This window comes from Tetrahymena thermophila (assembly GCF_000189635.1).
Source record: "Tetrahymena thermophila SB210 genomic scaffold scf_8254638, whole genome shotgun sequence".
Lineage (NCBI taxonomy): Eukaryota > Ciliophora > Oligohymenophorea > Hymenostomatida > Tetrahymenidae > Tetrahymena > Tetrahymena thermophila.
In genome coordinates, this window is record NW_002476407.1 from 916,291 (window position 1) to 928,230 (window position 11,940).

General features: G+C 22.7%; 5 protein-coding genes across 5 annotated transcripts; 3 read left to right on the forward strand and 2 right to left on the reverse strand. All coding sequences in view use genetic code 6, as the record gives it.

Moving 5' to 3' along the window:
• Positions 1-219: 219 nt before the first annotated feature.
• Positions 220-1,779, reverse strand: TTHERM_00191950 (MFS transporter; the record flags this gene model as incomplete). The annotated part of the gene is made up of 1 exon (XM_001016771.1): positions 220-1,779. The coding sequence occupies one exon, from the start codon at positions 1,777-1,779 to the stop codon at positions 220-222; it is 1,560 nt and encodes a 519-aa protein (XP_001016771.1).
• A 1,035-nt stretch (positions 1,780-2,814) lies between these two features.
• On the reverse strand, positions 2,815-4,635 carry TTHERM_00191960 (MFS transporter; the record flags this gene model as incomplete). The annotated part of the gene is made up of 1 exon (XM_001016772.1): positions 2,815-4,635. The coding sequence occupies one exon, from the start codon at positions 4,633-4,635 to the stop codon at positions 2,815-2,817; it is 1,821 nt and encodes a 606-aa protein (XP_001016772.1).
• Positions 4,636-5,569: 934 nt separating this feature from the next.
• Positions 5,570-5,758, forward strand: TTHERM_00191970 (hypothetical protein; the record flags this gene model as incomplete). The annotated part of the gene is made up of 1 exon (XM_001016773.1): positions 5,570-5,758. The coding sequence occupies one exon, from the start codon at positions 5,570-5,572 to the stop codon at positions 5,756-5,758; it is 189 nt and encodes a 62-aa protein (XP_001016773.1).
• An 840-nt stretch (positions 5,759-6,598) lies between these two features.
• On the forward strand, positions 6,599-7,360 carry TTHERM_00191980 (hypothetical protein; the record flags this gene model as incomplete). Its single annotated transcript, XM_001016774.1, has 3 exons — positions 6,599-6,651; positions 6,956-7,028; positions 7,319-7,360. 3 exons carry the CDS (start codon positions 6,599-6,601, stop codon positions 7,358-7,360), a joined length of 168 nt encoding a protein of 55 aa, XP_001016774.1.
• Positions 7,361-8,519: 1,159 nt separating this feature from the next.
• Positions 8,520-11,766, forward strand: TTHERM_00191990 (cyclic nucleotide-binding domain protein; the record flags this gene model as incomplete). Its single annotated transcript, XM_001016775.2, has 5 exons — positions 8,520-8,754; positions 8,812-9,224; positions 9,282-9,365; positions 9,411-9,622; positions 9,945-11,766. The coding sequence occupies 5 exons, from the start codon at positions 8,520-8,522 to the stop codon at positions 11,764-11,766; spliced, it is 2,766 nt and encodes a 921-aa protein (XP_001016775.2).
• Between the last annotated feature and the right edge of the window lie 174 nt (positions 11,767-11,940).

Genomic DNA, 11,940 nt, shown 5'->3' on the forward strand with positions numbered 1-11,940 from the left:
TGCATAAAAGAATAAAATAACTTATTATTGAATATAATACTTTAAAATATTGATAAATATCAGAATTAAAACTTAAATGTTAAAATATAGAATAGATAGCTTAATAAACTTAAATTTAGAATTAATATTTAATGATTTTTTAATCAAAAAAAAATCTAAACAAATTCATAAAATGGTAATAATTTATTAACTTTTAAGTTAATTTATTAAAATTTTTTATCAAATAATTTATTTTTTTTTTTACAATTCAACTTCAACTAATTCTTTTATCTCATTTTATATAGGCTTACTAAAAGTTTCGTCTATCGGGTAATATAAAAGTAAGCTGAATAAACTTATTATCCCAATACCAAAAAGTGGATTTACTCCATATTTTATTAAAGATGAAATAAAATAGCTACAGAGAATACTTCCAAATTCACCAACAAAAGAAGCAAAACCTAATCCAACTGTTCTTACAGTAATTGGAAACATCTCTGTAAAGTAAATAAAAGCTATTCCCCATTCAAAACTCAAGAAAAATCTTGCTAGAGCCACTAAAATAGCTTACATAGTTTTTTCATAGCAAACATCTGAGCAATCTTAAGGTATTTATATAAAGTTAAAAGAAATCATAATACAGCTGAAAATTAAACCTGAAATTATGCAGCTATATTTTCTTTTAAAATAAGGGACAAAAGGAATTATAGCAATATATCCTATTGTATCAGCAATAGAGGTAGCTAAAGCATTTGATTTTATATCAAAACCAAACTACGAAAGAGTCAGATTGGAACCATAATAAGATATTTGAATGAAAAAAAGAATTAGACCTGAGAAAATAGAGTTTAATCTCAATGAAGGAAAAACAAAAAGATCTCTTATCCCATAAATTCTATTTTTATTTACTTCTATTTGTTTATCTTGTAGTTATTCTTTAGTAATAGTATCTCTTTTGTTTATTTGAGCTATGTAATTCAAAACTTCTACTGTTTTTAATTTATCTTTTTCATATAGAAATAAAGGAGGATCTTATATTTTTTACAGATATAAACAAGATATTAAGATGGGAATTCCAATAAAAAGCATCATAACTTTGTAATCTTCTGATATAAATTTAAATAAAACCAGTAAAGAACCACCTAATCCATAAAAAGGACTTATTGCTGCCATAGTGTACTGTCTAAATTTTCCTAAGGAATGATCATTAATCATGCAAAAAATTATATTAATGGTAGAATTAGCTCCAAATTATGAGAGTGCAAATCCAAAAACGCTTAGTACTATATCATCACTAAAAATGGAAGAAACAAGAGCACCAACTCCAGCTAAGATCCAAAACAATACTGTAGCAAATTTTCTACCGATATTATCTGCTATGTAAAGAGAAGCAATAAAACCTAAAGCACTACCTGCATAGTTAATAGCTATTAGTAAATCAGCAATATATTATCTGTCGCACAATAGCGGTGGATTAAATTACATAATAAAAGATTTTGGTTAAGAGGAAAAATATTAGCTTGGTTCAGGTTATTAGCATACCCAATTTTCACATTCATCACTTTTAATTTCTAGAGGGCAGTGAAAGGAAGGTTTTTCGTAAGTGAATATTGGAGACAGAATGCAAGTTGCACCAAATAATGATACAAACCCAGAAAATAAAAAAAATCTCTTTTAGTAAGTATGCTAACTACCTACTTACTCAAGAGCCTCCTAAATACTAAGCTTTTTAATCTAACATTGTTCCTCTGGAATTGTATTATCCTAATTAAAGTGTTAATACTTAAATTGTTTGCTCATTTTTCTATAGAAGAAATTAAACTCTTTTTATAAATATTACTTAAATCCCTTATCGATTTAAAATTTTTTATGAAAAAAAGTAAATATTTTTTTTTAAAAAAAGGTCTATAATTTGAGTTATTTCATCTAAAGAAAAAAAATCTACCTAAAATACTACTGTTTATAAAGAGAAAAATTTTTATGTTATCAAAAAATAATTTGAAACAAGTTATTATGCAAATATTTATTTTCATATCATGAAATAGTATTTTATTTTAACTGACTCTTTTTTAAAAAATATAAAAGTTAAAATTGTTTTACTGATTTTTCAAATAATATTTAAAGACTAAATTCTAGTCAGTCATATACGCTTACTTTACTTCTAAAACAAAATAACTAGATATAAAAATATTTTTTAAAATAATGAAATAAATTTATTTTAGAAAAAGAAAAAAATCTACCTAAAATAAATACTATTTTGTTTAAAGAAAAATTTTTATGTTATCAAAAAATACTTTGAATAAAATAAATTATGGAAATATTTTTTTTCATAAAATAAAATAACATTTTTACTTAATTGGATTTATTTTATAAATTAAATAATTTTTAAGGACTAAATTCTAATCAGTTATCTACACTTTTATTTCTACTCAATAAAGATTTCTTGATTTTATAATATTTTTTTAAAACAAACAATCAAATAAATTTGTTTAAGATTTTTTATTTTAATTAATTTTGGTTAATTTTAAATAATTTAATAAGAATTTATTTTATTTATTTTAATTCATTATTTTGATAAGGAAAACATATTAAAATAGTTGTATTTAATTGATGAGATAATTTTTTCAATGAGACTACATTTTGAAGGAGATGTATGTATGTATGTATGTATGTATGTATGTATGTATGTATGTATGTATGTATGTATGTATGTATGTATGTATGTATGTATGTATGTATGTATGTATAAACAATAAATAAAGTAAATATGATATATTTTGTGTTTAATGTTTTATTTTAGAAAAATTTTTATGTTTATTTTTAAGAAAATTGTTTTCAATTTAAAGCAGCAACTGTTGGAATCTGTGCTGAAGATAACTTATTGTTAATTTGAGAAATATTTTATAATTCCTTCTATTCATCAGAGGAGTCTTTTTTAATGTTTTCCAAATTTTTGGTGAATGTTTTTCCTTCTTCCTCTTTTTGCTTTTCTTGATTTATTCTCTCTTCTTCGACTAATTCTTTGATTTCAGCTTATTAAGGAACTCCATAGGTTTCTGTCATAGGGAAGTAAAAGACCAAACTGATAATACTTACAACACCCATACCTAGTAATGGGTTGATTCCTTAATTTATTAAATAGGTTAGGAAATAACTAGAGAAAACACTGCCTAAATATCCTACAAATGAAGCAAATCCTAATCCAATTGTTCTCACAGTGGTTGGGAATATTTCAGTAATGTAGATAAAAGCGAGTCCCCATTCAAATGTTAAGAAGAAACGGGCAATTGTTACAAGAGCAGTTTGAAGTTTCTTTTCAGAGCAGTTATCACCACAGTCATCAGGTACAGTAATTTAGTTGAAACAAATAAAGATTACACTATAAATTATACCTGGACAGAAGCTCCATCTTTTTCTTCTAATATGGGTAATAATTGGAACAATAGCTAAATATCCACAAGTATCAGCGATAGATGTTGTTAAGGCATTTAATTTAGTATCCAAACCAATTTAAGAAAGAATTAGGTTGGAACCATAGTAAGAGATTTAAACGAAGAATAAAATAAGACCTGAGCAGATAGCATTATAACGCAAAGAGCGATATTTGAAAAGATCCTTGAGTCCATAAATTCTAGAGCTTTTTATTTACACTTCCTTATCTTCAACTTCATCATATTAAACTGTAGGACGATTGTTAATTTTAGCAATTTTGTTCAAAACATCAATAGCTTATTGCTTATTTTTTTCATATAAGAAAAGAGGAGGATCATAAAAGAAGAAGAGATAAATGCAAGAAATAGTAATTGGAACAGCAATGCACAACATAATTAAGCGAAACTTTGGGGTTATTACTGCCATAAGGACTAACACACAACCGCCAACACCGTAAAAAGGATTCAAAGCTGCCATAGTGTATTCTCTAAATTTACCTAAAGAATGGTCATTCATAATACAAAATACAATATTGATAGCAGAGTTAGCACCAAATTAAGAAAGGGCAAATCCGAAAACAGAAGCACCAATGTTAAAACCAAAAATAGTGGAGATATAAGCACCTACTGCTGCTAATATCCAGAAAATAATTGTACCGATTTTACGGCCTTTATTATCAGCAATGTAAAGTGATACAATAAAACCGATAGCGCTACCAGCATAGCAAAAAGCAACAGACATATCAGCAATATATTATCTTCCACAAATCAAAGGTGGATCGAAAGCCATAACAAAAGATTCTGGATGAGTGGAGAAGTAATCACTTGGATTAGGTTAGTCACATACCCAGCTTTCACATTTATCTGAAGAAACAGTGTCAGGGCAGTTATATGCAGGTTTTTCGAAAGTGAATGTTGGAGAAAGGATACTTGTTGCACCAAAAAGCCAAACAAAACCTGAAAAGAGGAAGAACAAGATTTAATATTTATTCTTGCTGCCAACACGTTCAAGGGCATCTATAATAGTCATTTTTTTGGCTTCCTTAGCAGTAGCTTCTTCAGCTACTTACTCTTAGTTAGACTTTTCTTGATTATTTTAATCATTCTATTTCAATTAATTGTCTTCAGTTACCATTTAATTAGTATGATTTTCTTAGTGATCAAACTATGGCATTTGTCTAATTTGTTTATTACCTGCTACGTCTTCTGAATTTTCTATTTACATTTTTTGTTTAATTTTAGTAAATAATTAATTAACTCAATTCAACTTCTTTTTTTGTTTTAGTTTTGTTTTTGTTTATTAATTAATTATATTTTTCTTTTCTTTTTTAATTCTGATACTTATTAAAGAGCAAGCAAAAATATTGGTTGAACTAAATCCCTATCTAATTAATATAAAACCCTATTTACTATACTTTAAATTTAATACCAAATAGGATGCTATGTCCAATATGAAAACAAAAGCTTAATTTCGTATTTTAGGTTATATAAGATTAATTTCTCATACTTTTTTTATTAATAGAATTTTCTTTTTATTTTTGAAGATTAATTGCATCCATTGGAGCACTTTCTTGCAAAAATCTGAATAAATTTTTTCATTTAATTATTTTTTTTGTCTGATGTATTTTATTATCGATTATAGCCTTTCAAATAATAGATTTTTCTTATTATTGAATGAATCTATGTCCATTAATAATATAAAGTAATTAGTCTTACGAAATCAAGGATTTTAATGTAAAAAGAAAAATTTTTAATAATATGTTTCAAGTTAGAAATCACTTTTGAGTCATTTTGAATTTATTAAGTGTTAGAATCGTTATTGATAAATGTAAACAAAGTGAAATAAAGCACTGCTTTGAAGACTAAAATTTCAAATTGCTTTTAATTTGATATAAATTTACCTATTTGTTAATGGGAATTCAAAGTTGAATAATAAATAAAATTTATTCTTTCTCAGTTTAAAGTATCTTTTAACTTAAAAAATGAAATCAAATAATTAACCAAATAAATAAATGAATGAATATTCAAATATTTATAACCTAACCATTTTATTCTCATTTTACTATTTTTTTCATTACTTAGGTTTTTTCATAAAAATTTAAATTATTTGTTAAATTTCGTAAACGAATGAAAAATTTTAGAAAAATTTAATAACTAAGATGCAAGCTATCTATGAGCAAGGCTAATTTATAATGTTATAGCTGTGGGATGATTATAAAAGCTCAGCTGCATTAACAAGATAACTTAATTAAAAGTGTGTAATTTGGAGAATGTCCTTCTACACAGACACACAAAATCCTTAAAATACCTTTTTTAATTTTTAATAAGAAACCTTATAAAAAAATTGATAGTCATCAAAATTAATTTCGTCATCGTAAAATATCGTCAATTTAAAGGATATTTTACATTTTATTATCCATCAATAATTATATTAAAAGAAATCTAAAAAGTAATGAGCATAAATTTATATCGTCTGTGGTTTAAAATATTTAATAAATTCCTCATATAAGGGTACTTTTTTGAAATTTATTTTTATCCTTCCAAATACAAAACTAAAAATGGAATTTGTCTTTCTATGAGTTTTTATTTTTTACATTTCTTAAAGTTACATAGATTAAATTAAGTCAAACAAAATTTTGCTTATTTTTTGCTTATATGTTTAAAATTAATATTGCATGATGGCTTTACTTCAATTAAAATTAAATGGCTAATAATGTTTGCCTAATGCGCATATTGATGATTTATATATTTTTCCTAAAGATTCTAGATCTCAGAAAATGATTAGTAAAAAATTTGCACGTTTCAATTAAGTATAAATAGAATCGATTTACTATTACGTCACATTAATTAAAAGAAGATTAATTACAATTCAAAATATGCAAAATTTCTCATGCGATTAAATATAGATAGACGCACTTGAAACATTCACTTATCCTCCATTAATTTACCAAAACATTACTCCAAATTACTGTTTAATAGATATTCAAATTTATTTAACAAAGCTATTATACAAAATAGCAACAACTTATTACTTTTTAGAATAAATTTATATATGTTGTATTAAAGGTGGTTTAAAGAAAAAAGTTATTGTTTACTAAAAGTGTAAATTTAATCAGAAAAAATTTAAGAAGACCAAATTTAGATTGCATTAATTAATTATCTATCTTTATTTCTATTATTCAATATCAATGCGCTCTAAGAATAATAATAAGTAAGTTTTAATCAATAATTTGTTTTTCTGGTAATTATAAAACAAATTTATAAATTTCATCATAAGCCTATTAAATTTATTCTTTTATGATTGCATTTCATTTCATTATCACTTAATTTTTTGAGAAAAAATTTTGTTACCATTTACAATGAAGATAAATTTACAAAAAACAGAAATTTTGCTATAATTTTAATAGATATTTTTAAAGTTGATCAAAAAATATTCATTATCTATTTTATTAATTTTTGAAATTCAAATAAAGAAAAAAACTAATTCAAAAAGAATAAAATGAAAGATAATCAAAAAATAAAATTTCAAAAAAATAATTTAAAAGGTTTAAAATGAAGAAATAAATCTAGTATAAAATTGAACAAGGAGAAAGTTAAAAAATTATTGAACAAAAAGAAGTATTTATAATTTTTTAATTTTATTTATTTTAAAAATAGTGAGAAATTAAATTCGACATTAAAGATAATGGATTATTGCTTAATATTATAAATTTATTAAAAGAAAATTTCTGAAAAATAATAAATTAAAATCTTTTTATAATTTTTATCTATAAAACAAAATAAAATAGATTTTCAATAATATTTATTTTAATGATTTCAAAATATTTTATCTATTTTATACTTTGATTTATAGATTAATTGATTTTTTTTAAATTATTTCTATTCTTATTAAAATTAGAATTTTTTAGAAAATTTTTGTTTTTTTGGTTGAAGATAAAGCCTATTTTTGAGAAAACTATTTTTTTGTAAATTGGTCTTAATATTAATGAGAATATGCAAAATTAAATAATAAAATTTAAAATAAATTCAATCAATTAAATTATAATAAATATTTATTAAAAGATATTAAAAATAAAATATTGAATTTTAATATAATCTATTTCTATTTTATACTTTGATTTATAGATAAATTTATTTTTTTTAAATTATGTCTATTCTAATTAACTATGTCCATTTTTTATAGAATTTTTAAGAAAGTTTTTGTTGAAGATAAAGCCTATTTTTGAGAAAACTATTTTTTGTAAATTGATCTTAATATTAATGAGAATATGCAAAATTACAAAATAAAATTTAAAATAAATTCAATCAATTAATTTGTAATAAATATTATTAAAAGATATTAAAAATATAATAGAAGCAATTATAATGAAAAATAACTAGTGATTATTTCATTTTAAATTAAATTATAATCTTTCAATTTATTTTGTAATATTTATTAAAGGAACATTTTTAGTGAACATTATTGATTATTACTTGTAATTGTAAGCATAGTGTTTTACTTGTATTAGTGATAAAAAAAAGCATATTCTAAGTAACAAAATCTATACTATTTATTGGATTATAAATCTCTTACATCCAATTTTATTATCTTTCTCAAGTTTAAAATTCTACTACCTCTAAGTTTAATCTTCTTTAAACCAAGCCAAAATTTTTAAATTAATTTTAAAATTATTTATAAAAAGTAAATTTATTGAAATAAAGTTTTGATGTTTGAGTATAAAATATGTAAATTTAGTCAAAAAATATAATAAAAATCTTAAATAATTAAATTTCTTAAAATTGCAGAGGATCCACTAAAAGTATGAATTATGTTAAGCATGTAATTTTCAACCATAAATTCTTAAATAATTATTGTCTCTGTAATATTACTAAATTGTTAATAAAATATTTAATGTAATAAACACAATTTTTTAATTTGAAAATTGATTGAATAATCAAAAAATTAAATCCTTATAATTAACCATCAAACTATTTAATAATGATTACATAAATCTTAAAAAATTGCAAATTTGTTAAATCTAACTATTGTCATAGTAAACAAAGTTAATATTACAAACTAAAATAAAAATTGTAAATCAATATTTTTTAATACAAAATACTTTACCAAAAATGAATTAAATTTAAAATAACACAAACTATTTATTAAACTTAAAAGATTCTATTAGAATACTTTAGACTGAACCGCAATTCAGAGATGAGGAATTTCTAAAAATAGTTGAATCAGTACTAAATAAATAACCTTTTACCTCATATTTCAAAGGATTAAATAAACAACAAATAAACAATATTGCCAAAAGAATTAAAATTTTAGTGATCCCTCCCAACGCTCTTTTTATTTCTAAAGGTAAATAAATGAAGCATAATAAAATTCTAATCTTAATAATTTTTAATAAAAATAAAGGGACTTTGCTTGATCGCTTCTTTATAGTACTAGAAGGATATGTTAGTGTTAATTATGGAGTAATGGATAACCATTAATTAAAATATCTATTTATAGGCGATAGTATTGGATCCTAGTCTTTGATATATCAGCAATCAGCTAATTATTAAGCACACGCTGGTTCAGCAGGATGTGTTTTAGCCTTTTTAGAAAAATAAGACTTCAATCAGGATGTGAAGTTAGGTGAAATGATTAGAATATAAAAATATATATCTGCGATGAAGAAGATTGATTTGCTAAAACCATTTAATGAGGAGCAGATATAATAAATATTTTTTGCATCAAATCTTATCGAGGTGAATAAGAATGAGTATGTGTATAGTTTTAATTAGCCATCGAAGGGATTCTATTTTGTTATTCAAGGATCAGTCAAAGTAAAATTTCTCCTTTTCCAGAAAAGATTCAAGTATTATTTCAAATATAATTATTAGGTATTTATTAAAAACACTCCTATTAACGATTTAACAATTGGAAGTAATAGTCCTATAACTTAACCTAAAGATTCTTTTACAACAGTATTTTTATTTATTATTTTGAAATACTTCTTCAATTATAAAAAGATAAAAGAATTAGGTGAAGGGGATTATTTTGGTTACTATGAGTTAATTGAAAAATACTCTAAAAGGATATAAAATGTACTTTGCTCCTCGAATAAGACAAAGCTTATTTATTTATCTAATGGTATTTTTTGGAAATATTTTAGCCTACCTTAAAGCAAACGATAATTGGATTATCTTTCCAATTTAGCTAAAAAAGAAAAAAGCCTTTAAAAGTAATTTTTTCAATCAAAGAAATCTTAATATTTAAGCATTAATTTATTAATATAATTCACTGCCAAATAAATCCCAATCATTGATTTAATTTTATTTTACATCAATTATTCAACTTAATTTACATTTCTGCATCAAAACATTATTTATATCTATTAGAAAAAATTAAATACCAATTTACAGCTTATTTTTATTATAATGTTAAATAGAAAAATATAAAAATAATTATTTTAAAAAAAAATAATAAATACTTGAACAAATTTATCACATTTTAGATATTAATTTATTGAAAACTTTTCCTAATTATTATTATTTTTTTATTAGAAATACAAATCGCTAATATTTTTCGCAAGAAAAACCCACAAAATAAAATGAGGTTTAAGGAGTTGATTGCATAAAATCATTTAAACTCAATATTTAGCAATTAAATACTCCAAGTTTTTCAGAAAGTAGTGAAAGCTCTCTCAGATTGACTAATCGAAAATTCTTAGGTATTTAAGAAAATCTCTCCTCAATGAGTGATAGATTTAGAAATAACTAATCTCCTGTTTCTATTTTTAGGAAAATTGTTAAAAATGAGAAACTTTAAGAAAGATTATTTGATAGCCCTGATCAATAATTGATGACTTTTGGAGAGAATACTGAAGGATTAAAGAATTTAACTAAAGAAATTTGTAATTAAAAAATAAACTAATCAAATGTAAAAGATGTTTCAACAATAACTCCGTTTTCTTACTAAGATGATTATTTTTAAGAGCTATTAAAAAAAGAAAATACTTCTTAAAATAATTTAAATATTTTAGAATAGGAGACTGAAACGGCTGACATTCTTCCGTCCACTCCTTAAGCTATGAAGATTAGATAAGAAGTGCTAAAAAAATAAACAGAATAATTATGTGAAGATGAAACCAACTTGATATCAGAATTCTAAATAAACTATTTAAAAGAATCTTAAACTAAATTTAGCTAAAATTCTATATCTGAAAACAGTAACCAAAGTACTATAAATTTTAGTAGTTCAAGATTGATACAACAAATTGATTAAACTTAATTAAATACATAATTATAAAAGAATTAATAGAACGATTAGCAAAAAAGATCAGCAAGCTTAAACTCTTTCTAACAAAATATTAACAACCTTTCATCTTAACAAGAAAATAGATTTAAAGAATTATAACCAAGAATATTAAATTATAATTATAAAGTAGTTTCGTCTAACTCCCCTTTGAAAATTGTTGCCTTAACTAAAAATAACAGTTCTAAAAATGATGAAATTGAAAATAGTACAGTGGCTCTCTCTCCTTCATTGAGATTAAATGTAAGTAGAATGTCATCTATAAGGAAAGATATTTCATAAACCTAAACTTTTCTTACTGAGAAGCGTAGCACAGTAATAAAATACACTTAAATGTGCAACAATCCAAGACATAAAAAGTCTATGTCAAGTTTTTTTAAATAAAAAGGTGATTTGAGCTAAAGTTAGCAATTATAAAAAGAATTTAAATAAGAGCAAAGTTCTCTTTTAAAAAGTCCTTAAAAGTATAAAATCCAAAATATAAGCAAATTTACAGAGTTATTCAGCAAAAGTACTAAGGTATAGAAACAAAATTCTTAAATTATTGATCATAAAGAATCTTATAAGGAAGCTTAAAACTAGAATTTACTTAAGAGTTAGTAGTTGAGTAGTATATTAAATATAAGTAATATTTTACAACCAAATTCAGTAGCTCATAACCGTTTTGAATTGAATTTGTAAACTGGTTTGAAAACCAGTACTAACTTTTTAAAAAGCCCATTAAAAAATGAGACCTTCTATTTAAAAAAATGTAACGAAATATCAACATATAGAAGCATTTAAGAAAATTAAAATACTAAAAGAGATTCTTAAGAAAGAGTAAAAGAATAAGATAAAAGAATAGTAGGACAAAATATATTTAAATAAAAAATTATTTCAAAAGCTTAAGATTCTACTTAAAGTAATGGGCTTGACTCTAAAATACAAAGATCAAATAGTCATTAACTAAAGAAACAAATTAATTAAAAAATAGAAATTCTATCTTCAAATATGAATTAAATTAAATTAAAGCATCCATAATTTAATAATTTTACAGATTATATTTAATAAAGTGCTTTGATAGAAAGCTGAATAATAAATAAAAAATACTTAATTTTCAAAAATATTTATACTGCTTTGGATAACCAAATATAATACTCGATAAATCAAAAGAAAACTTAACAATTAAATATAACTAGATAATTATAGTTAAATTAATTAATAAATTATTGTTGTATTTAAAGATTTATCTTTAATTGTCTACAT